At 47.2% G+C, this 25,336-nt stretch overlaps 1 protein-coding gene across 1 annotated transcript in view; it reads left to right on the top strand.

Moving 5' to 3' along the window:
• LRFN2 (leucine rich repeat and fibronectin type III domain containing 2) overlaps nt 1–25,336 on the top strand; it is a 199,255-nt gene that overhangs the window by 137,234 nt on the left and 36,685 nt on the right. The window contains exon 2 of the mRNA XM_002746517.7: nt 22,112–23,536. Coding sequence (XP_002746563.1) covers nt 22,137–23,536 — 1,400 coding nt within the window. The 5' untranslated portion in view covers nt 22,112–22,136. The remainder of the gene's footprint in view (nt 1–22,111; nt 23,537–25,336) is intronic.

Below are 25,336 nucleotides of genomic sequence, written 5' to 3'. Positions count from 1 at the left end.
CAAACAGCTGGTGGGCTGAGGGGCAAGTGAGGCCATGAGATCATGATGTGTTTAGTAGAGTGGTGCAAAGTAATCTCTCAGAGATGCACAGGCTTTGCACACTGAGGAGTGACAGAAAGCTACTGTCATAAGCCAAGTGAGAGGAAAGCCTGGCTCCAAGACAGAAACCATGAGAATAAAGAGGAGGGGAGAGAGTCCAGAGGTATGAATTTTATTTCAGTTGTTTACTTTACAAATAGTTTTTCTTATTATAAAAGCATTGGATTTCAATTTTAAAAATGGGAACAGTGCAAAAGTGTGTATAATAAAAAGGATATCTTTATGTCCTAGATTTCCAGTTACAGTTCTAAGGGAAACCTTTCAGAAAATTTCTGGCTTCTACATAGATAGCATGTAGAAGATAAATAGATGTGTGTGTGTGTATATATCCTTTTCAGGGATACAAATAGGATCTCACTATGCATTAGGTTTTGCAACTCATCATTTCACATATGAGTATCCTGTCGGTAAATATTTAAGTTATATATAGTCTTTGGCTCTTATAAACAATGCTGCGACAAAATCCTTCTATCTACATTTTTTGTGTGTGTACATGAAGTATCTGTGCGGAATGAATTCCTGGATGTGAAATTGCTGGATCAAAGAGTGGATAGTGTAGAGTCCTGATAAGTAAGTAAGAACAAGGAAGGGGTCCCAGGTAGGGGAGAAAAATGAGCAATAGTTCTGAGAGATGGCCAATCACAAATGATTTGAGGACACAATGACCTCCTTCTGCACACCCCCTCCAGCATGACCCCATAAAACTTCCCTCCAGGCCCACAGCCTCTTTGCAGACAGCCCCTTCTCTGCTGCACTGCCCATTGTACCCTTGCAATATATTTTCAGACATTCTCTAATAAATCGACTTTCTTTACCTAGAACTGTCTTGGTAAATTTTGTCACCCATGACACCATCCCCAGCTAGATAGACCCATGACAGAAAGCATTAAAATTTCTATAGATATTCCCAAATTGTCTTTCAACAAGTCTGTCCTAATTTTCACCTCCCTCCCCTACAGCCCCAACAGTGTTTGGCTGTGTTCATTTGCCTACTGCCTCACCAGCACTGGCTATTATCAAACATCTTTGTCTCCACCAAACTCTTGGGATAAAATGAAATTAAAGTGTTTTCCTTTTTATTTTCTTGAAATCAACAAGGTTGAGCCTGTTGGACATCTAAGGAGTTTTTAAATCTTCAGTGGTCTTGGTCTGAAGCATCCCAGCTAGACAGGAGACCCTACTTCAGGGAACCCAGAGTCAATCCTAGCAGGATGAGATGGCGCAGAGAGACAGTCCAGCACAGAAACTACACAAGGGCTGGAGGGTTCACCTGAGGCAGAGAGAGGCTGGCAGGTGTTTTGAATCTGATGAAACAATGGACAGGACCTGGATGTTTATGGGAACATTTTGCTTTGAGCTTTGGCACATCCAAAATAATCTTAAAATTAGTTTGTCGTAGAGATTGGTCAGAATCAGGGACTGACTTATCCTTGAGCACATAACATGCCCTCAGCAAATGAAAAACCGGTGAGTGATGTGAGTAAATCTCCAAATACTCCTGCATATCACCCAGTCCTGACCATGCTTCCCTCTAGGCAGATGTCTTTGAGGGAAAAAGAGTGTCTTTTTAGCTCAGAGGAAACAAACATGAATATCAAAGTCAACTCAAATAGAGGCGTGTGTGTGTGTGTGTGTGTGTGTGTGTGTGTGTGTGTCTGGGTTGGGTTAGTAACAATGGTCTTGACCCTACTGAAGAGTGGTGAGTGGTGGTGGGCCTGGCATTGCTAAGGGTGGTGGTGGTGGGTGTTAGGGGGTGATGCTTATTATATAGATGCTTAGGATCCTTAAGGCTAGAGAGAGCTGAACTCTCCTCCATCTATCCCCCTTATTGTGTCATGTCAATGCACAATGAGAATATCAAAGCTAGCCAATCATTTCTCCTTTGCCCCAACCCTGTTGCCACATCTTCACTCTCCAACACTCCTCTTCCTTTATCCTTCCAACTGTACTGACATAATCAATGACATTTCCAGGGTGAGAGTTCCCTGCAGGGTACATAATAGGAAAGGACTTTAGGTTACTTCTTGGAGTGAGCTGGAGTCTCTATCTGCAGTGGTGATCAGGACCCTTCTCTAGCCTGAAGCAGGGTGCCACAGAACATTCCCACTGGTGAAGAATCACCTAGTCTATCAATGCAGTTTGCCACGGGCCTCGTCTCTTACACCTAGCAAAGAGTCACTCTTATTTTATGTAAGTTGCCCAAGGGTACAACCAAATCTTTCGCCCTAAGGGACTGATATGATACGCTGGAATTCTCTTTCTAAAGTTCCTTGTGTATATTATTCTTCCTCTCCCTCTCTCCTCCCCCTCCTCCTCTCTTTCTCACCCTCTACTTCCTTCTTTCTCTCTGTGTGTGCCCATGCCCTCCTCTCTCTGTGCTAAGGAAGTATTGGGGGAGGAGAATAATTCCATGATGTTCATACAGTTGGCTTCAAAGGAACCTCCTTTATGTCCTCAGTCATTTCTATCCTACTCGTGGTCTGCATGGCTCTTCCCAGAGATCTGTCACCCATCACTAAAGTTTTCTGGACTTGGTGGAACAATCAGGTGTGTTGAATCCCTCAGTTCTTCTGGCTTCTAGGGTGGAGTACTTAGGGAGAATCACACAGCCACAGACTGAAATGTGCTCTTTCCCTCAGGTCAGGATGCCCTGAGGTAATAATCCAGCAGTGCTCAGGACTCACCAAGGCAGAGAGTGACATTGTAACCCTGACTGGCGATACCCTGATGGCTATCATGACTTTGCCAGCCGATGTGGCTAATTCTGAATTGTTGTTGGTTTGGGATGTCAGCAGTGTCACAGGAGGAGTCCTATGGCATGGTTGACCCAAGATTTTGGTTAGCCTTGGGCTTTTAGTGTTGACCAACCATGATTCTGTTTTTGAGGCCAGGTGATGCATGGACATGAGGCAGGGTAACCTAGAGAAACTCTGACATGCATTGTCACATTACACAGCAATTATGATCCATGCTTTTCCCTTGACTCTTAGAGGACTCACTGGGTGGTAAGATTGGACAGTTCAGACATCATCCCAGAGTCTTCTACCAGTGCCCCTGGGCTTTTCCTTGTGCCTTTGTTTCTCGTTGTGTAGAAGGAAAGACAATGGTGATGTCTACTGTGACCTGATGTGTTCCTAAGGTCATTTTAGTTGGGAGAGGTACCGGTGGAAGTAACAAGATGAAGGAGTGATGATGATTCCTAGAAACTGTCCACCAGCAGCCTGTGCAGTTCTCTCTTAATTCTAATCTTCAAAGATGTCGTGTCTTCTAATTATGTGTGGGTAGCCAGACAGTCCAGGCCCAAGGGAACATCCAAGCAAGGCATTTGTTTTGTACTTTGGGTCTCCTAGAAGAGACATCTTGCCTCCCCTGGTCATATAGAGCTGCACTGTGACTAGGGAGTGGCAGAAGTTGGCATGTTTCTAACAAGGCAAGGCTCACACAGGCTGCTGCCTGGCATTACAGCTCCTCCTCCTAATTGTCAGGAGACCACGATCCTCACGGCACCACTGAATTCTAGTAATGAAATGTCTGCTCTCCCCAATGCAGGCGGCATGGCCAGACTAGAGAGGTACTCATTAAGTCAGAGGGTTGATAATTCAATCACCACGGGGCCAGATGTAAGCAGAAGATGCTGCTTCCCCCAGGGGAAGAGCTCGCCTTGTCCTTTTCTCTTGTCCTGTTTCTCTTTCTCTTGCCCCACCCCCTTGAGCTGCAGCTGCTGTAGGGTCTCTCCAGATGAGACATGTAACCCAGGTCTCAGGAATTAGAGCTTGTGCAGCAAGAACCACATCTAGAAACCTCCAACGTCTCCTCCTGGAGTAGATTCAGACAGACAAGTATTGGTCCAAGATTCAATGAGGCCCCACTTCTTGACAGCTTATGGAATAAGAACCGAACTCTGGGAGAAGTCACCTCTACCATGGAGATTCTGATGAAGGTTGTGGACACTCTTTCCAGAAAATTGCATAATCACAAAAAATGTGACATACAATTTCAATCAGTTCACTGGCCACAGAAACTCCCCCCAGGGATTAAGAAGTAAAACAAACAAGACGTTCTCTGCTAGATTATGTCACACGTGTCTAGTTCCCTTAGTGCACTTCTCCTTAGCATGAGGAAACAATGATATCAGAGCTAATCGTGATATCCATGGAGATGCATTTTTGCTGTCTTTGAGGTGAGGGGCACCTATAGCCCACATCTGTGCATGTCTAAATGTTTTCCCTCCTTCAGGTCTCATGATAAAGCTTCTGAAATTCGTCCCTGATCTTCCTTCCTCCTCTGAGTATTCAAAGAACTTTGTACTCCTAGTGATGATGCTTATTTGCTTCTTATATTACATAGTTGCACCTCTTATGTCCTCTCTAAAAGAGATCCATTCCCTGGAGTTGGACACCAGCCAAAATTTGTTTCATAGTTGGCTTCCCTCAGCACCTATTATAGCAACTTTTGTATGTAGTAAGTTCTCAGTAAATGTTCGCTAAATGAACAGATGGAGAATAAATGAATGTCCTCACTCGGGTGTTGCCCATGTATAACCAGTCTGCCCACCACGGGATGAAGTTGGACATTGGACAAACACCGAACACTTGGCCTTCCTTGCAGGCTTCCAGCACGGTTGCATCCACTATGCATACCCACCCAGAGGCAAGGAGAAGGCTGCCCCTGTGAAGAAGTGCTCCTTTTTCCCTCTCTCCCTTGCAATATGCTCAGGGGCCTTTGACATTTAACTTCAGTGCAATTTGTTTGTTTTCACCAGAGTTGAAAATACCAACAAATGTCACCCGCCTTCACTCCTCTTTTCCGACATGTGACTCTGATGGGCCAGGAGCTGGCAATACTAATGAGAATCTTAAGTCTCTAAGAATTAGCAGGGAGATGCAGAGCTCTGGGTAGGTAAGATGTGGATATGCAGGTGGTTCAAGCATGAGCAAGGGGAGCACTGAGGTAGAGAAGGTGAGGCAAGGATGCAAAGTCAGTGGTGGGGTAAGGAGGGGGGAGAGAACAGATCTCTCAGCACCATCAAAAGGAAAGATGACTTGGTAGTCCTGTATCTCTCTCTGTTTCAAAGGACTTTTCTACATCGTCCTGAAGTTTTTCTGGTTCCCTGTGTCTGCATCAGCTCCTTCTGCCTACCATATCCATTTCTCAGGGATGGGTTGGGGTGCTACCTTATATTTTTTGGAAATTATATCAGTTAGAAATAGATTTCATTGTGAGTGATAACAAATAAAACCAAAACAATTCAAAGTAGCCCAAACGAGATAGCATGTTATTTCTCTATCAGGTAACAAACACAGAAATACAGAGATAAGGTCTCTATTTGGGTGAATAGCACTGTACCAGTCAGTTGCACTGTGGCCATGTAATATGTTACCAATGGGGAGAACGGCGCGAAGAGTATATAGAAACTCTTGATGCTATTTTTACCACTTCTTAGGAGTCCTAAGCTATTTAAAAATAGAAAGTTGTAATGAAAAAAGAAACAAACTGCAGGAAGTCCAGGGCTATATGGTGACGCCGTGATCAGCAGGTACCCAGGTTCCTTCCATCTTACTGTTCTGCATTCTCAACACCTGGCCACCACCTCATGGTCCAAGATGACTGCTCAAGCTCTACCCACCCCATCTACATTCCAATCAGTAGAAAGCAGGAAGGAGAAAAGACGGGCGTGAGCTTTCTTTAAGGATACTTGTGGGTCATCCTATAGTACACACTTACACACAACCCTTTGGCTGGAACGAAGTCATGCGGACACATCTAAGTTCGGGGAGGCTGGGAAATACAGTCTTTATTTAGGGGTGGCCTTTTGGCCAAATAACACTTGGGACTTCTTTTCTCTTTTTAAAATCATATATTTTGTTGCCAATTTACAATTTATATATATTTATGGGATACAAAGGAATGTTTTGATTTATAAATGCATTGTGGAATAATTATGTCAAGTTAGTTAACACACCCATCACCTCAAATACTTAACACTTTTGTGGTGAGAACATTCGAAGTGTGCTCTTTTAGCAATTTTGAAATGTACAATACTCTATTATCAATTATATTCACCATGTGCAATTGGGGATTCTTACTAGGGAAGAATAGGAAAATGAATATTAGGGAACAACCAAGAGGCTGTCATAGTCACCCCATAGAGGAAGAGCACAATGCTGTGTATCCATGAAGAGCCAATTAATTGCTTTGGTTACCCTTCTGAGCCACCAGCCTGACTTCCCCATTACCCCTCCCCACTAAAGAAGGAAACTGCCCTTGCTTCCTTCCTTTGCGCAGTAGACTCAGTACCCCTTTCCCAGCCCACAGACCCTCCATCCAGCCTCCTCCACTCAGTCTCCAGTTCTGCAAGGGAATTGAAGACAGAAATATTCAGCTTCTTTGGCTGTGCCTTATGTCAAAGGACAGGAAACATGGATATGGTGCAAATTGAGAGAAACAATTAGACTCTCCCCAGCCTTGCAGTCTCTCCAGACACCAGCCCCGCAAGTCAGGAGATAGCCCCTAAAAATTCATTAGTGATTCTGTCCTTTGCTTAAGGCAGTGTAGAATTCTCATTTAACATAATCAGCCATTAATATTTTAACCATCTATGTATTTGATCTTTTGGAGTACTGCAGCGAGCTAAGAATCTAAAAGATTAGGGTTGGAGGAGGATGCAAAGATTTCATTTTTCAAATTTTTATCTTTTATTGTAAATTTACAATTCTTGTATATTTATGGGGTGACATTATTACTTTGGCAGAGATGAGTCTCTTTTGGCCTCAGGCTCGCCCTGATCTCCTGATTCTGAAAATATTTATTTTTTCACCCTACTTGAGGCTGCCGGAGGTGGGGTCTGGAGATGAGCACTCGCTTGCTGGGTGCACTAAGCCCAAGGGGTTGCAGGAGAAGCACAAAACTCACTGCCTCAGCTAAGCTCTTGACTCAGCGTCTCCTCTTCATAGCAGGAAGGTATGAACTGTTTCCCCAACTCAGCAAGCCCACAGATCCCAAGGCCAAGTGATGGCTGTGAAGGACACTGCTCAGGAGGACCCACACTCCTGGTCTCTCACCGGCTATTGCCTTGACACTAGGAGCACTCGGGACTTTTGATGCATCAAGGCTGGGCCTCCCTCCGTGAAACAAAGGACATGCTCCGCATTCTTCCTTGGTCAATGATCAGTTAACATCAGAGTTTGATAGTGAAGTGACTACTGTTTGGCCAGAGCCTTGTGTACACTTCGCTGGTTGGTTTTAACGGAGAACAGATGTGAGTCCTAGGGCTCTTAGACCTTGGCGATGTCTACAGGGCTCTCTGAGAGCCCAGATGGACAAGGGGCCGCCAGCTAGATAGGCCACCTGGAGTAAATCATCTAAACAGCTCTCTGGGCCTCACCTTATCTGTAAAATAGAAATAATTCCCACACCTACTTCATAGGGTGGGTGGGAAGATGAAATGTGTTAAAGCAGAAAATGCTTCGCATAGAGTCAGCCCTCAAGAGTTCACCAGTTGATGATGATGATGATGATGATGTCATCTACATTTGAAGTAATGAAGAGTGAGAATTATTTAAGAGAAAGCCAAGTCTTTCACTTTCTGAGAGGTTCACAGAAAATAAAGGTTTGGGAACAAACTTGTTAAAGATTCTAAACGCCAGTTGCCAGTTAGCTCAGGTGGAAGGAGACATCACGGGATGGTGACAGCTCTGCCTACGGTGATGTTAAAGGTGGCCAACTTTGGGGAAAGAAGGGAGTGTGCTTCAACCACGCCACAAATTTCCTCATTATCCTATTATCCTATCCTCACTCTGCGAGTGAGGCAGAATCCTGAGTCTGAAGTTAACGTCATAACGTTACCCCAGCGCTAAAGGAAATGTCCTCATTTGCACAGGAAAACTGAGGCATACAGTGGGGGCATGCTTTGCTTGAGGTTGAGACGGTTGGTAGGGCCTTTTACCTTGAATAGAGAAAGGAGAAATACAGTCTTCTTGGAAAACTAATAGGATAATGAGGAAATTTGTGGCGTGGTTGAAGCACAGTCTGAGGGGAGATGCAGCCCCATCCTCAGGGAGCCCTAATCTGAGGGGAAACACAGCCAGTCCTCAGGGAGCCCCAGTCTGAGGGAAACACAGCCCCATCCTCAGGGAGCCCCAGTCTGAGGGAAACACAGCCCCATCCTCAGGGAGCCCCAGTCTAAGAGGAGATGCAGCCCCATCCTCAGGGAGCCCTAATCTGAGGGGAAACACAGCCAGTCCTCAGGGAGCCCCAGTCTGAGGGAAACACAGCCCCATCCTCAGGGAGCCCCAGTCTGAGGGAAACACAGCCCCATCCTCAGGGAGCCCCAGTCTAAGAGGAGATGCAGCCCCATCCTCAGGGAGCCCCAGTCTGAGGGGAGACACAGCCCCATCCTCAGGGAGCCCCAGTCTGAGGGAAACACAGCCCCATCCTCAGGGAGCCCCAGTCTAAGAGGAGATGCAGCCCCATCCTCAGGGAGCCCCAGTCTGAGGGGAGACACAGCCCCATCCTCAGGGAGCCCCAGTCTGAGGGGAGACACAGCCCCATCCTCAGGGAGCCCCAGTCTAAGAGGAGATGCAGCCCCATCCTCAGGGAGCCCAGTCTGAGGGAGACACAGTCCGGTCCTCGGGGAGCCCCAATCGGAGGGGAGACACCGCCCCATCCTCAGGGAACCCCAGTCTGAGAGAAATACAGCTCCCGCTTCTCTGGGAGGTCTGGTTTGAAGGAGAAACAGGGCAGATTTTGCTTTTATTATTTGTCCTCTACCTGCACATATCATGTCTCTCCTACTGGAAGAAGATAATTGTGTATCTTCCTCTGTGCAGACTCTGTCTTGCCTTTAATAGATTGCAGTCTCCCAGAGGACAGAAAGGAACCATTTACTCAGACTCTGTATGGAGCTCAGCACAGCAGGTGTTCAATACATACGTATCACCGCTAATGATGTAGCACAATAAATACACTTAGCCCCAGTGGCAGAAGCCTCATGAACACAGCACACGGCAGCTGTGGCCCAGCAGGGCCATTGGCAGTGACGAAGCTGCTGGGGAAGGAGTTACTAAGAAGCCTGTAATGATCAACGAGGAGGAATGCAGGGGCAGTGGGGGAGGGGAGATCCTCCCTTCTCTGTAGTCCCCAGAGCGGGTGCCCAGAAAGTGTCCCTGAGCAGGGCTGCATTATGGCCTTCATGGGCCCTAGCCACTTTTACCTTGGAATGCTTCTTCCTTCATTAAAAATTTAAAAAATCTCTCCACTGCTGATGGCCTTTCTCCTGGGCAAGGAGGCCTCCTACACCCAAACTACACCCCAGCCTGATCTTGGATTCAGGAGCAGCCGGCTGGAGGAAGATTTGATTATTGCTTCCTATTCACGGCCCTATTCCTACCCATCTAACCCACAACAGCAGAATTTCCTAAACTAGTGGAGAGGCCCCCAGGAGGCGCTGAGCTCTGTGAATATGTTTTACACTGCAGCTTTTCATTTTGTGGCAATCTACAATTCATTCTTTACCGAAGCTTCTCCTTGAGAATGGCCAGTCACAACTTAAAGATGGCGCACTTAATAAGAACTGTGATGGGAAATACTGTTTTGAGATTCTACTGTGTACCCAGCCCTGTTTTAGTGTATTACAGGATTGACTCAATCCTCACAACTTCATGAGATTGTTCAGTTTTACAGGTGAGGGAACTGAGATATTGAGAGGTCAAGCAACTTGCCCACACAGGGCCAGGAAGAGGCAAATCAGGATTGAAGCTGAGGGGACTCCTTAGTCCTACAAAGTAGCTGGACCCCAGAGGCCATGTGCCTATCCCTAGCCACCTTGCCAGTAAGTCAAACTTCTTAAGCCAGCACTTCTCAAGCCAGGGCCTCTTAAAGATGCTTCTTTTAAAAGGCCCCTATAATTGTCCACCTTTGGTAGATCCACCTCTCTCCAATCACAACACCTTGAATCTTTGTTCCTCCTTTTAGAACGTCCTCATTAAGAAAACTGGCCCAAGCTACTGAAATCTACCACCTATCATTCAAGGCCACAGTCAGCACCACCTCCTCCAAGAAGCATTCCCTTGCCCTCGTTGGTGGGGGAGTCTTCCATAGAATTCCCATAGCACTTTATCACTTTCTTTTTTCTCCGCCTTGAGAATGGTGTCATCTGGGAGGGGTAGGGCATACCTGGACTGGGATTCCAGCTCTGCCTTTTGTCATAAGTTATTGAAGAAGGTGTGAAAGTTTCCTAAGCCTCAATTTCTCCACTTATAAAATGGGCAGATGGTGTTGCATTATTGAATGGTTTAAATGAAATAATGTGTAAAATGCCAGACACCCTGTAGATAATTCCCTCCTCCCTTGGATTGTACTTATCCAGGTATGTGTTTGTAAGCTCCTCCTGAGAAGAAGGGAGATGTCCTATCCAGCTCTTTCCACCACCCCCATGTCTGCATGCCCACGTGGGGCTGGCGCTTGACAGAAGCCTGACTGAATGGTTGAATCATTGCTGCTGAGTAACGCAGGTCCCCATGTCTACAGGGGTGAGGTGGGGGGAGTGCAGGAGGGAGGGCTTGACTACATTGTTTCAGCTCTTGACAGCAAACCCAGTGAGGAGACTGGAGGTAATTAAAAAAAAAAAAAGATGAAGAAGACAGAGGCAGGAGGAAATGGAGAAGGAGCAAATTGCAAAGCAGGAAAAAAAGAAGCCCTATTGGGACTTGAGGGCTGAAGGGAGACCACCTCTCGTTCCGCACATTGGACGAAACTGGGCGGAGTAGAGTAAGCGGCTAGGGTTTTCTGAGTCCTCGTTGCTCCTTGCCCACATTTAATCAAAGCAGGGTTGGAAATAAACTTGAATTGATGACTCCTGTCCAGCCTAATTGCCCAGATGAGGAATCTGAGGCACAAAGAGAAATGGCTTGTTGGGGTCCAAGGCAGGGTCAGTGCAGGGACCAGCTTGTAGAACTCCTATGCATGCTCTTCCTGCTGTATCTGGCTGTTAGTGAGAGTCAGTATGCTCCCATTCCCACCCGAGGAAAGACAATATTAGGAATGCAGAGAGCAAATCCCAGGGTAATGGAGCCTGGTGTTTGCAATAAAAATTTAAATGTGCTGTCCTGGTGGCAACAGCACCTTTTATCCGATCAGCGCTTTAGAAGGCTGGGTCTGTAAATGGCAAAACCAAATTGAATTCATATTTACTGCTCTTGAGTTGGTGGGTTTGTTGTTTCCAATAGATTCATCTCTCTCATCTGTCTCTGTCTCTTTCTCCTTCTCCCCCTTCTTTCCCTTCTTCATTTTCCTATACTTCCAAGTGCCTTCATTATCCAGTAACTCACTGAGAAAGCTGAAAAGAGAGGACTACCCATCTGTGCTAGTTAGTTTTCATTTCTTTGTTCCTCCAAATAAATTCTCCATCTTTAACTGCCCTGCTCTGTGCCAGGGTAGGCTGACCTGTACAGGCAACTCCATGCAAATTTCCTTACCCCTTGGCCTCTAGTTGGGTTTAGCCACTGGGAGGCATCAACAGGCAGTGAGAGGATGGTGAAAGAGACAGGCTAATTCCCTTGGCCAGCTCCCCCCCAGCTCTAGGTTATCAGTGGGTTGTACCTGTCTGCTTAGGGCCACATCCTCCTGTTGGACAAGTCTTCTCCCATGGCTGTGCCCTGACTGGGTTCTAGAAACTACCCTCTACCCTGTCCCTTTAGGCTAGAGGTGGAAGGCCGAGCGGCTCCCCTCTGTTGCCGCCCCCCCGGGTGCTATGCCACCTCTTCTTGGTTCCCCCACCCTGCCCACACCTCTCTAAATGGTCCCTTCTCAACCATCCTTCAGCTACTGCTTGGATTCTCTCATCTGTTTCTTCTCAGGCCTGACTGATAGTGTTTCTATCCCTTCTCCCCAGAACTGTGGGGACATAGGAAAGCAATAAAGCCATGGGCAGAGGGATTCTGCTTCATTTGCCTTTTGCAAAGTAGGAGGAAGGATCAGGGGCTCGGGTTCTACCTGGTCTTGGGGGAAGCATTTATAGTATGTGCATGGGGATAGAGATGGCATATTGGCCTAACCTCTCTTTGCCCTCAGAGGCCCTGGAAGTCGGGATCCATGTCTCATCCTGGTCCTTTCATGGCTGCTTGGTAAATACTTCGGAGCTGGCTCATGCATATGAGACAGGGAACCTATTGTGGGAATCCCCCAAATGGGCCTTTTCCCTATTGTGGCAGTTTTCTGTGACTTAAGTCTACTGAAATAATTTGTGGGGGCTCAAGAACAGTAAAGGTAGTCCCAGCTGAAAAGTCCTCTTGTTTTTGTGCATCTTGGTTTCCTATAAGGCCAGGTTGGTCGACAGGTGAGGATTCTGTCCCAAGGCCGAGGGAAGAGCAGACCTTGCTGGTTCAACATGGGATGTCTTTGTCTAGAACCCATTCTCCACTGCAGCAGCCCTGCCTGGCCACCCACAAACAGGCAGATGAAACATAAACGCCCTTCAGGAAGGAAATTTGATTTTCTAAATTATTTTTGTTTTAATAATAAGAGGGGTTATTAGGAATCCAAGATTAAATATGCTATGCGTAATGTTACACCACACACATAATAACAGGGCAGGGTGATAACCGCAGGCCTGTGTAATGAGACTCTGCTCAGAGCAGCCTGAGGACATGATGCTCCAGAGACACAGCCTGGCCAGCCCCTGCTGAGGCCCAGCCCTGCACAACCAGGACAGGGTGCTCAGGGAGACCAGGCTCCGAGCAGGGCCCCATGCTGTGAGGAAACAGGAGGACATTGCTCATGTCAGCCTCAGACCCAGGAGGCAGAACTTTGGGCTGATTCTTGGTATACAGAAAGAAGATACAGCCCAGTCTGATGGAGCCCCAGTCAGAGAGACGGAGCCCCATCCTCAGGGATCCCCAGTCTAAGGGAGACACAGCCCTGTCCTCAGGGAGCCCCAGTCTAAGGGAGACACAGCCCTGTCCTCAGGGAGCCCCAGGCTGAGAGGAGTCACAGCCCTGTCTCAGGGAGCCCCAGGCTGAGAGGAGTCACAGCCCTGTCTCAGGGAGCCCCAGGCTGTGGGGAGAGATAGCCCTGATTCAGGAAGCCCCAGTCTGAGGGAGATGCATCCCCATCCTCAGGGAGCCCCAGTCTGAGGGGTTCACAGCCCTGTACCCAGTATGAGGGGAGAGGCAGCCCCATCCTCAGGGAGCCCCAGTCTGAGGGGTTCACAGCCCTGTATCCAGTATGAGGGGAGAGGCAGCCCCATCCTCAGGGATCCCCAATCTGAGCGAAATACTACCCCTGCCTGCAGTAACTTTCAAGTCTTGTGTTAGCCCATAATTATGGAGTCTAGCCACAGTGACCTTTAATGCTATCTAGCCTTCTAGGCTTTGCCTACCCTCTATCCTGTGTAGCTTGAAAAAGAAAAGCTATTTTAATTTTTGCCTGGGCCAGCCATAATGAGGAGAGTAAATAGTAGAGTGAACATTCCCCAGCCAAATGGAAATGAGTTTCATATGATCTTCCGCTTTGAATTATTCACCCCACTGCCCCCTTCATTAGCCCAGTCCTGGAGAGGACCCGGCACTGAGGTTGTTCCTTGGATGGCTACTGCGGAAAGGCTGAGTTCCTTGGAGGGCAGAGGGTGCTGGTGTGTTAGTGAACTGGGGTGCTCTGTGCTTCAGAGCAGGAGGGATGTAAGGGGTTGTGATATCAAGGCCTGGGATCTGACCCTTGGATCTGCTGGGGAAGACCCTGGATGAGGGAGAAGGGTGTGTGTGGCACGGCCCTGGTGACTGAACATGAATCCCTGGGCATTCTCCACCTTCACCCACTGGGTGAGAAGGGAGTGGGTCCATCCAGGTCCCTAGAGTTGGAGCCTTGCTTGGGAATTAAAGATGCTTGAAACAGGGGCAGTGTTGGGGGTCAGGGGCAGTTTAGAGAAAGAATCTTGAAAGTCATGACTGATTCCAAGCAAAAATCTCACTGTGTGACACGAGAGCCCCCACGTACTCACACTTGTGGGCTGGAGTGGAGGCTGACAGGCAGGCCAGAGGAGGGGCTGCCCCAAGTCTAAACTAACGCTGCCAGCTGTCTGTGTCCCCGAAGCAGGGACCGGTTACAGGCAACCATGGAGATGAATGTATTGGAAGTTGACAACACAGCAGGAGAATAGCATTTGTTTCCATCAGAGCTGAACAAACAGGCTATGCTCCCTCTCCCTTCCTCGGGCAGACTCACTCATATCTCAGCCCCCACTGGTGAAACCCAGCCCTCCTTTACCCACACATCCCTCCATCAAGAGACATACCCATTCACTCACCTCCATTCCTGTGAGGCCCCCTCACTCACACACCCTCAGGAGCGCTGTCATACACACCCACTGTCGCACTGAGCTTCCTCTCACACACACCTCTCCATTCACATTCCAGCCTCCGCGTTCACACCCCTCACCCCATCCCTGCATGGGCCTCCCTCCATTCATGCACAGACACTCATTCACACGTTGGCTCACACGTGCCTCAAGACAACAGACGGGCAAGTGCCGCGCAGCCCAGGTCGTGAATGCCCTGGCTAGAAGATGTTTCCCATTTAACTATTACTACCAGTCATTTGTGTGTAAACTGAGGTCTCCTTCCTCTGAAAAGTTGCTGGGATTTGTTAGTCATTAACAAGAATGTGCATGGTTTTTAGGTCAGTTTTTATTTCCCTGCATCTCACGTTCCTACAGTGGCCCAGGCTCAGTTAGTTGGTTCCTTATATAATGACAGTTATAATTAAGAAATTTCCTTTGAGCTGGATTCCCCAGAAATGATTTGAAATAGGATTTGAGTGTAAGTAGTTTATTTGGGTAATTATTGCAGGAAATGAGGGAAGAGAAGTGGGGAAATGAGATGGGGAAAGGAAGGAGGCCCATAGACAGTACATTAAGGAGCAGGTGACTGGGAAGGACAATTGAGGCTCAGCCCTTTGAGGGGCCTCTAGAAGACTGTGTAGAATGTGCCTCAGAGTTTTCCCACCCAGGAGGTGAGGAAGTTGAGGTATTTATCCTCTATGTCCCACACTAGCATTGGTTGGGGACTGTTTTCTGGGGGCAATAGTTCCTTAGACACTCAGCCTGCCCCAGAGGGGCAAGGATGCACTTGCAATGAGTCAGAGGGTACAGGGTGTCAGAGGAGCCAAGGGCTACTGTGTCTGTTCATGCTACACCATCCAACCATCCATCTATCCATCCATCCATCCATCCATCCATCCAACCACCCAACCACCATCTACCCAACCATCCATCCATCCATCCATCCATCCATCCATCCATCCACCCACTCATTCACTCATTCTCTCCTCAGATATATCCCAGCTGCCTACGCAGTGCCAGGTACTGGGTTTCCTACCACCAACTCGGAGCTGAGCAATATACAGTCCCTGCCAAGAAGGAGTTCCCAGGTGCACAAGGGTAGAAGGCAGGCAAACACATAATTATTTTGCAACACAATAAAAGCTATCACGGACGTGCTAAGACAGAGGCATAATGCTGTCATTGAGAGCAGAGGGGAAGTGGTTCTGAGCTTAATAACTTACTTATAACAATTGCTTATCTTGCACTATAGAAGTTTAAACAGAGCCTCATGGGCTCATTTTGCCCTTTTGATGTTTTAGACATTATTTTGTCTTTTTAAAAATTTTCCTGTTGTCTGTATTATCAAAGATTGCTCTTCTTACTGGAGATTCAGAGTGTGGCTCCTGTCCCCAAGGCTTTGTTTGGGGAAAGAACAGGGAATGTTCCTGCCTATCTTGTGTGGGTGTCTTTCTGCAGCCACTAAGCTAGAACCTTCTGAGAACAGGAGGCTCACTTGGGGATTCTCTCGTTTACCCCTACCTTCAAATTAGAAGCTGTGACTCCAAAGTCAAACTAGGAGGTACCTGAAGTCAAAGACTGTGCCTCCCCTGTCAGACTGGGATCTCTCTGGGGCAGGGCTCCTCTCCTACCCAACACATACTCATTGAGCCTGCTCCTGCTGCCTCTTCTCAAGATTCTAGAAGGATCTCTATACAGGGTGGCTTTGGAAAGGAGGTTTTGGAAATCAACTCACTGCTGCTACCTCTTAGAAGAAACCTCGGAATGCCACTTCCCGAGAGTCCGTGGGTACCCTGTAGGGAGGTGGATGTGCTGGAGACAACAGGGCAGGGATAGGAGCTTCACACTGGAGCTGACACAGGGTACTGGCAGCAGTCGCCCCCAGCAAGTCCCTAATCAGATACGGCCCATCAGGCCATGTCTGGGCTTGTACTCCCCCATCCAAGCGGAAGTCAAGTTTCTTTTTCCCACACCTTCTCCAGAGCTGGTTTCTCCAGGGCTTACCTTGAGTGGCATGATTTATGGGGAGCAGTGGGGCTCTGGGAGAGGAAGTCTGGAAAGAAGGCGCAGGCCGCTGCCTCTCCCTGGCAGATTCCAACCCCTCCCACTCTTACTAATTCACACTTTCCAGGCCTGGAGCACCCTGGAGGGGCCATATCTTTTTACCTGAAGTGGAGACAGGCATCTTATTTGACTTACAGGCTCCAGGGGCGGGTGGCTCCTCAGCTGGTTGCTAAGGTATCTTTTAAATGGAAATAAAGGCGGAGAGATATCACATTTATCGTGCCAGCCATCTGCTAACTCTTGCCACTTCTTTCTGGAATAGCTTGAGGTGGTTCTAACTGGGAGGCAGAGCCCAGGGATGAGAGTGAGGGGAGGAAGATCCTGGCCAGAGGGAAAGCCTATGGTCAAGACAAGGAAAAGAAACTTCCCTTTTCTGCTGCCATGTTCATTATTTTTCCACTCTCTGTCCTCGTTTTTGTTTTTCCCTTTTATTTTAAATATAAAATTATATCTGCAGGCTTTTATTACAAACCACCAGCCTAATTCCACAACTTTATGTTTATTATTGCCAGTATGTATCTATGAATGCGTGTATGTATGTATGAGAGACTCATCGTCACCAGGGCCTGACGGGTGGATCTTTCTGGGCCAATTAGGCCTCTCTACTTCCAAGAATGCCTGTGTTCCTTCCAGGCCTGCCCCCAAGCAGGAAACACCAGTGCCTGCATGTAGCTGAACAGCTGGTTACTAAGAAACCTGTAGTAGAGACAGCCAGTCTCTGCACACCAGGCACACGGAAGCCTCCAGAGGGGCCTCCTTTACTCTGAGCATGGCCTGGAGCCAGATATTCTCTGTTTAAATTGTGGTTCTTTCCAGGGTAGCTAGGTGAATTTAGACAGGCTCAACCCTCTTTGAACCTCACTTCCTAGTAGCTAAAATGGGGATGACCATATCCACGGCCACAAGGTAGGGTGGGGCGCTCACTGAAGGAGGTGGCTCAGATAACAGAACCCTAGCAGTGCCCAGAAGGGACACCTCTTTCTGCCTGTACAGGGTACCTTATGCAGTTATGGTGGCACTCGCCTTCTAGAGTTTTGAAGACTGCATGAAGAAGCCCAGTCAAGGAAGGGAGGAAATACTGTTTCTATCCTGGGTAAATGCCCAAGACTGGACTGCTTCTCTGAAGCGCTGTAGATTAGGTTTGGGGAGTGTTTTTCTTCTTCTCCCTGCTCCCCTGTATCTGCCTCTCTTAGCCGCCTCCCAGTGCAGGCTCGTAGACAGTCTGAGCAGACAAGTTCTCACTCCTCTGCAGATGGATTCCTCCTATGAAGGCTGATTCTGCCATTTGACACCAGCATCCATTTCAGCCTCGATTCTGATCCGCACACACACCTCTTGGCTTTGCCCACAAATAATCCCGCTGCCCCTCCCGCCCACTTTCATTTATCTCTCTGCTCCTGCTCCGAGCCCTTTTCCCTAATTGCCATCTCTCCTTGTTCCCCTTCACACCTACACCACCCTGAGATACTTAGAAGGAACTAGGCCTTGCATTTCTCTTACCAGCATTTGTCCAAATTCTTGCCCAAAAGAGAGAGCGCTAACCCCTTAGATATGCAATAATTAGACCTATTCATCTCGTCCGCTTGTCTCCCTCCCAACTTGGGATTTAAGCTGCCTTTTGTTTGGCTGCTAGAACAACATATTAAGTGACAGTTCTCAGAATACAATTTTAATTAAGATTCAATAGTCACTTCTCCGTTAGTAATCTTCCATGCTGATTACTTAAAATATATTTACCCAGCTCTATTATGTCACAGATTGGAATTCATTAGATCTTTGTTAATCCTCAACAAACTTTTTTTAAAATGTGGTTTATTTAGCATAATTTATAAGGACACACCATACACACCATTTAAAACATGGGCTCTATGCCTCTGAGCTCCAGGGTATGCATCCCGAAGCGTCTGGGACTTCCTTGCTTGCTGTCACCACGGCTGCCTCTACCAGAGGGCAGGTGACACAGCCAAGGGTGGAAAGGCCCAGAAGACAGCGTAGGCAGTCCATCTGTATTGCACAGTTGCGGTCCGTATGGGTCAGACTCCCAAAATGCAGAGCCGGCTAGGGGAGGGTGGAAGATATCCAGCACAGGCCATGAATAGCCTTGGCCTTGGGCCCAGGGCACCTGACAAATATCATTTCCTGTGTGCCGGGGCTTGAAAATGTTGGGAAGTGCCATCTAGCCTTAGAATACTGCTGCATTTACTGGTAAGAGCTCATAAGGGGGATGGCCTTTATCATGGGGCCATAGAACACTACCCCATACACACACACACACACACACACACACACACACACTTCTTGATTAATTAGTAAGGGACATCCTTGGATGTGGCTGTTTGTGTGTACCTGTGAGTATAGAGAAGACTACTCAACGCTATTTAGGCAGATGCTATGGCCAGAAAACCTTCAGCCTTCTTCATTGTGTAACCACAGTGAGTCATAGCGAGGTGTAGCTAGAAAGCTGAAGACTCAATGCAGATGGAGAAGATCCTCATTTTGTTCGATGATACAGCAGATACAGACCTAGAAGGCCAGAACACATGTGAGCAGAGCAAGTTGGAAAGGTAGCAGGTGGAAAGCTTCCATGTATTGACACCTGTGACCTGGTGGGGCCTGGGTAAGGGGAAGCTGGTCTACTTAGGTAGGAGCTTGGTGAAAACAGGGACTGGCAGGGTGGGCAGGTGCTCCTGGGGAGCCCAGGGCAGAGCTGTGTGGAATTGGGTACTTTGGCAAAGGCTTTTAATTGAAGGTGCCATGATGAAGATGAAAAAAATACAAAAACATATCCTATTGAACAGAAGTCAGCAAAACTCTGTAAAGGACAAGATAGTAAATATTTTAGGCTTTGGTGGCCACATGTTATCTGCAGCAATGGCTCACCTCTGCCACAGTGGCACAAAGGAAGCCATAGGCAATATATAAACAAATAAGCATGGCTGTGTTCTAATAAAATTTTGTTTACAAAAACAGGTGATAGGCTGTATTTGGTCTATGAGCTACAGTTCACAACACTATCTAGTATGGTAGCCAGTAGCCACATATAGCTAATGAGCATTTGAAATGTGCTCTGAGTGTGAAATACACACCAGATTTTGAAGACTTTATAAAATTAGAAAGTTAGACATCTCATTAATACTTTGAAGACTTTGTAAAATAAAAACGTTAGACATCTCATTAATAATTAATAATAATTACATATGTTATTAAAATTAACTTCACCTGTTTCTTTTTACTTTTTATAAAAAATATGGCCACTAGAATATCTGAAGTCACATTTTGGGCTCACATCATATTTCTACTTCACAGTGATGCTCTCTCCAGATAAAATATAGGGCAGGCCTCTGGCCCTTGAAGGATCTCAGGCAGGAGATTTACCCTTAAAGAGACACAACAGTGGAATTCAAATACGTTTAATGAAGTGTATGATTGGAATACATTTTTCAATAGACTATGCATCTTTTTTTTTTTAATCAGCTAGTTTTGTCTGCATCTGTGCTTCTCAAACTAGGAGCTATAGAGCTCTACTTCCACAAGATATTGGCCAGGCTAGGTGGCTTATGCCTGTAAATCCAACATTTTGGGAGGCCAAATCAGGAAGATTGCTTAAAGCCAGGCATTCGAGACCAGCCTGGGCAACATAGCAAAATATTGACTGACTCTACGAAAATAAAACTAATTAGACAGGCATGATGGCACATGCCTGTAGTCACTCAGGAGGCCAAGGTGGGAGAATCACTTGAGCCCAGTAGTTTCAGGCTGCCATGAATTATGATTGTACCACTGCACTCCAGCTGGGTGGCAGAGCAAGACCTTCTCTGTCTCTCTCTCTCTCTCTCTCTCTGTGCGTGTATATATACATGTATATGTGTATATATGTATATGTATGTATGTATGTATATGTGTATATATGTATATGTGTATATATGTATATGTATATATATGTGTGTGTGCGTGTATATATGTATGTGTATATACGTATATGTATGTGTGTATATGTGTATATGTATGTGTGTATATGTATATGTGTATATGTATGTATATGTGTATACGTATGTATATATGTATATGTGTATATATATGTATATATGTATGTGTGTGCATGTGTATATATGTATATGTATGTATGTGTGTATATATGTATATGTGTATATATGTGTATATGTATGTATATATGTATGTGTGTGCGTGTATATATGTATATGTGTGTATATATGTATATGTACATATATATGTGTGTATATATGTTATGTGTATATATGTATATGTATGCATATATGTATGTGTGTGTATGTGTGTATATATATGTATATGTGTGTGTGTATTTTAATAACTTGTTCAAAAAAGGGATGTCTTTATAGTAAAAAGAAATAGGAGCAATGGAAAATTAAACATTAACTTAGTGTTTCACTGCAGCAGAATTTCTCAGTTCTTCTAAACTTGCTCATGAATGTAGAGCTATTGTGAGAGAAAGCAAGAGTAGGCAATGCTTCCCTAACTTATTGGTCTTAGAAGCCATTTTTTGCAGTATGCAGTATGCTAATCAGTATGCTTAGAAGGCAATTTGAGGGGCAGGCTTGATGGCTCACACCTGTAATCCCAGCACTTTGGGAGGTCAAGGTGGGTGGATTACCTGAGGTCATGAGTTCGAGACCAGCCTGGCCAACATGGTGAAACCCTGTCTCTACTAAAAATACAAAAAATTAATTGGGTATGGTGGCATGTGCCTGTAGTCCCAGATACTTCGGAGGCTGAGACAAGAGAATCATACAAACCCGGGAGGCGAAGATTGCAGTGAGCCAAGACTGTGCCACTGCACTCCAGGCCTGGGAGACTGAGTGAGACATCTCAGAGTAAGATGTATGTGGGGGTCCAGACAGAGGCTAATTGCTTACGAAGGGTTCAGAAGTTCACGCTTTTGCCTCCCATCACAGCTTTCTTCACTTCCCACATTCTTAAAGACTCATGAACTATGTGGATTCTTCTTGGTGAAACAGTTCCCCACTGACCCTGCAGTCTCTCAGCACCAACTCTCTTCTTATCCACAACCTCATTCTTAAGGAATGCTGGTTCAATTTCATTTCATGCTGAGCCTACACCAATTAAGAAGGTTAAATTGTGTCTCAAAATATACCCATAACGTCCTTTCAAACTCAATTATTGGATAAGCCAGTGGTATGGAATCTCATCTTTCCTTTCTTCCTTCCTTCCTTCCTTCCTTCCTTCCTTCCTTCCTTCCTTCCAACCATTTAATAAATAGTTATTGAGCAGCTACTGTGTTCCAGGCACCGAGCTAGAAACTTGAGATACAGCAGTTAGTAAAACAGACAAAAGTGCCTGCCTTCATTGGAGCTGACCATACAGGAGTGATACAGAAAACAATAAATAAACATTATAAATAAGTAAACTAAATAGTGTGTTAGAAGGCTATAAAAGCTAAGGAAAGAGAAACAGTAAAACTGAATTTGAGGGATTCCTGGAAGAGAGTAGGCCTTGCCTGAGCACATGCCATTCTCTGCCACTCCCTAAGACAGAGAGGGTTAATGTGAGGGAGGAAGCTCTGGGTGAGTGCATTAGGAATTTACCTCCTGACCCTGACCTTGTGTTCCTCCCTTCCAGGCACCGTGGCCTGAGTGACCAGACCATGGAGACCCTGCTTGGTGGCCTGCTGGCGTTTGGCATGGCGTTTGCCGTGGTCGACGCCTGCCCCAAGTACTGTGTCTGCCAGAACCTGTCTGAGTCACTGGGGACCCTGTGCCCCTCCAAGGGGCTGCTCTTTGTACCCCCTGACATCGACCGGCGGACGGTGGAACTGCGCCTGGGCGGCAACTTCATCATCCACATCAGCCGCCAGGACTTTGCCAACATGACGGGGCTGGTGGACCTGACCCTGTCCAGGAACACCATCAGCCACATCCAGCCCTTTTCCTTTCTGGACCTCGAGAGCCTCCGCTCCCTGCATCTCGACAGCAATCGGCTGCCGAGCCTCGGGGAGGACACCCTCCGGGGCCTGGTCAACCTGCAGCACCTTATCGTGAACAACAACCAGCTGGGCGGCATCGCAGACGAGGCTTTCGAGGACTTCCTGCTGACGCTGGAGGACCTGGACCTCTCCTACAACAACCTCCACGGCCTGCCGTGGGACTCTGTGCGGCGCATGGTCAACCTTCACCAGCTGAGCCTGGACCACAACCTGCTGGACCACATCGCCGAGGGCACCTTTGCAGACCTGCAGAAACTGGCCCGCCTGGACCTCACCTCCAACCGGTTACAGAAGCTGCCCCCAGACCCCATCTTTGCCCGCTCTCAGGCTTCGGCTTTGACAGCCACGCCCTTTGCCCCACCCCTGTCCTTTAGTTTTGGGGGCAACCCACTTCACTGCAATTGTGAGCTTCTCTGGCTGCGGAGGCTTGAGCGGGATGATGACCTGGAAACCTGTGGCTCCCCAGGGGGCCTCAAGGGGCGCTACTTCTGGCATGTGCGTGAGGAGGAGTTCGTGTGTGAGCCACCTCTCATTACCCAGCACACACACAAGCTGCTGGTTCTGGAGGGCCAGGCGGCCACACTCAAGTGCAAAGCCATCGGGGACCCCAGCCCCCTGATCCACTGGGTAGCCCCTGATGACCGCCTGGTAGGAAACTCTTCAAGGACCGCTGTCTATGACAACGGCACCCTGGACATCTTCATCACCACATCTCAGGACAGTGGTGCCTTCACCTGCATTGCTGCCAATGCCGCTGGAGAGGCCACAGCCATGGTGGAGGTCTCCATCGTCCAGCTGCCACACCTCAGCAACAGCACCAGCCGCACTGCCTCCCCCAAGTCCCGCCTTTCAGACATCACTGGCTCCAGCAAGACCAGCCGGGGAGGTGGAGGCAGTGGGGGCGGAGAGCCTCCCAAAAGCCCCCCGGAACGGGCTGTGCTTGTGTCTGAAGTGACCACCACCTCAGCCCTGGTCAAGTGGTCTGTCAGCAAATCAGCACCCCGGGTGAAGATGTACCAGCTGCAGTACAACTGCTCTGACGATGAGGTACTGATTTACAGGTGAGTGAACGGCTATGGCAAAGGCAGGGAGGGTGTCTGGCTGGGAAGGAGAAGGGGATGGGGAGGGTTGGGGGCTGCTCCCACCTATACTCCTCTTCCCCAAAAGTGTCTGGGGATTCTGGAGCAAACTGTGCCATTCATGCAGGTAAAGAGGGGATAGAAAGAACACCAATCACAAAGCTAAGAAGAAAAGAACCCACATAGGCAGCGTGAGAAATATGTGTAGAGAAAGACCACACCTCCTGGCTTGGTGGCTGTGGTCAGTGGTTATGTGGCCATGAGCTTCTGAATGTTCTGCTCTGAGCCCAGATGGAAGATATGCAAGAACACTGAATAGACCTCTTGGCTGAAGATTCTGACTCCCCCAAAGAGGGATGCTTTTGACCTTCACCTGGACGCATATGCAGTCATTGTTAAGGCTTTGAGGTCAGAAAGAGTGGGACTCAAATTATGACTTTTCCACTTGCTAGCCGTTTCATTCTCCTGGCCTGCCTCAGTTTTCTGATATGTAAGATAGGGGTAATTAGTACATGACTTAGTTTATATACTCGCTAAATGCACTTATTCAGTTGTAGGTAACTGAATCAAACTGGCTTTAAAAAGAGAGAGAGAGAGAAAGGGAGGGGTAGTATGTTGACTTATGTCATTAACAAGTCAGGAACCTGCTTCAGGTTCAGCTGGATCAGAGGTCCTCCACAAACCCTGTATTCTTAATGTCTTACCTGCCCCAGGTTCTACATTTTTCTGGGTTGGCTTCACTGACAGGCAGTCTCTTTCCTCTGGAAGTCCTCTGCCGGGACCTCTAAGCAGCCCTACAGCCCACTTAGAGCCCTACAGAGAGAAGAACTTCCCTTTCCCAATTGAGCACTGACTGAGTCAGACCATGTCATGTGAGCCCCCTGGGTCTTACAGGTATCGTCACCCCTCTCACCTCTGCTGCCCCCCTGGACTTCATTATCTTCATCTAGACTTGAAGACAATGATATTGACCTTGGAAAGTTGCTGTGAAAATCAAGTGGTCATTTTCTAGGTCTGATAGAAAAGGAGGCTAAACATGGAATGCTTCGATTGAATCACATCAGTCATTCAAGAGGGAAAATGGTCACAGAGTTCCACCATCTGCCAGTCAATGTCAGGGGGTGCAAAAACCAAAGGCCACGATGTCAAACCACAGATTAGTTCCCTTATATGAAATATGAAGGACATGGCCTAGAACCTTACCGCTCAAGGAATGCATGATCTCCTTTGAAACTCTGTGTGGTTTGTTTTATGAATGTAAAATGATTGTTTGGAGAAGGGACCCCATGAGTTTCACCAGCCAAAGGGCCCATGGTGCAAGAGAGATCAGGAACACATGATCCATCCTGAAGGGCTCCTCCAGCTCTGACTGTCTGAGATGATGAGTCTTCGGATGGGAAGCTTTGGGGGAGAAGAGTCAATGTGACTGAGGGTGAGTGTGTCATGGAAACCATAGTGGAGCTGGGGTACTCCCCTTACCTGGTAGCTGCTGGCCATGTCTCAGGATGGAGAGAAAGCAGTATTGGAACTTATCCACAGGCATATATGCACAAATATAGAAATATATGGATAGGGGCATATGGTCAAACTTAAATATGCCTATATGTATTTTTCTCACAATAAAAGTCATAGTCTCTATTCAAAATTTAGAAAGTAGGGAAAATTATGAAGAAGGAAATAAAAATTACCTGAAATCCCACTATCCAAAGTTAACAAGAGAAATTTGGAAGGTGTCTGAGTTCATTCAAATGGTATTTATAATCAATCTAGTGTATTTTCTAT

This window comes from Callithrix jacchus, chromosome 4 (assembly GCF_049354715.1).
Source record: "Callithrix jacchus isolate 240 chromosome 4, calJac240_pri, whole genome shotgun sequence".
Taxonomy (NCBI): Eukaryota; Metazoa; Chordata; class Mammalia; order Primates; family Cebidae; genus Callithrix; species Callithrix jacchus.
The sequence above is the reverse complement of the archived record's forward strand: the minus strand, read 5'-3'. Positions and strand labels throughout refer to the sequence as shown.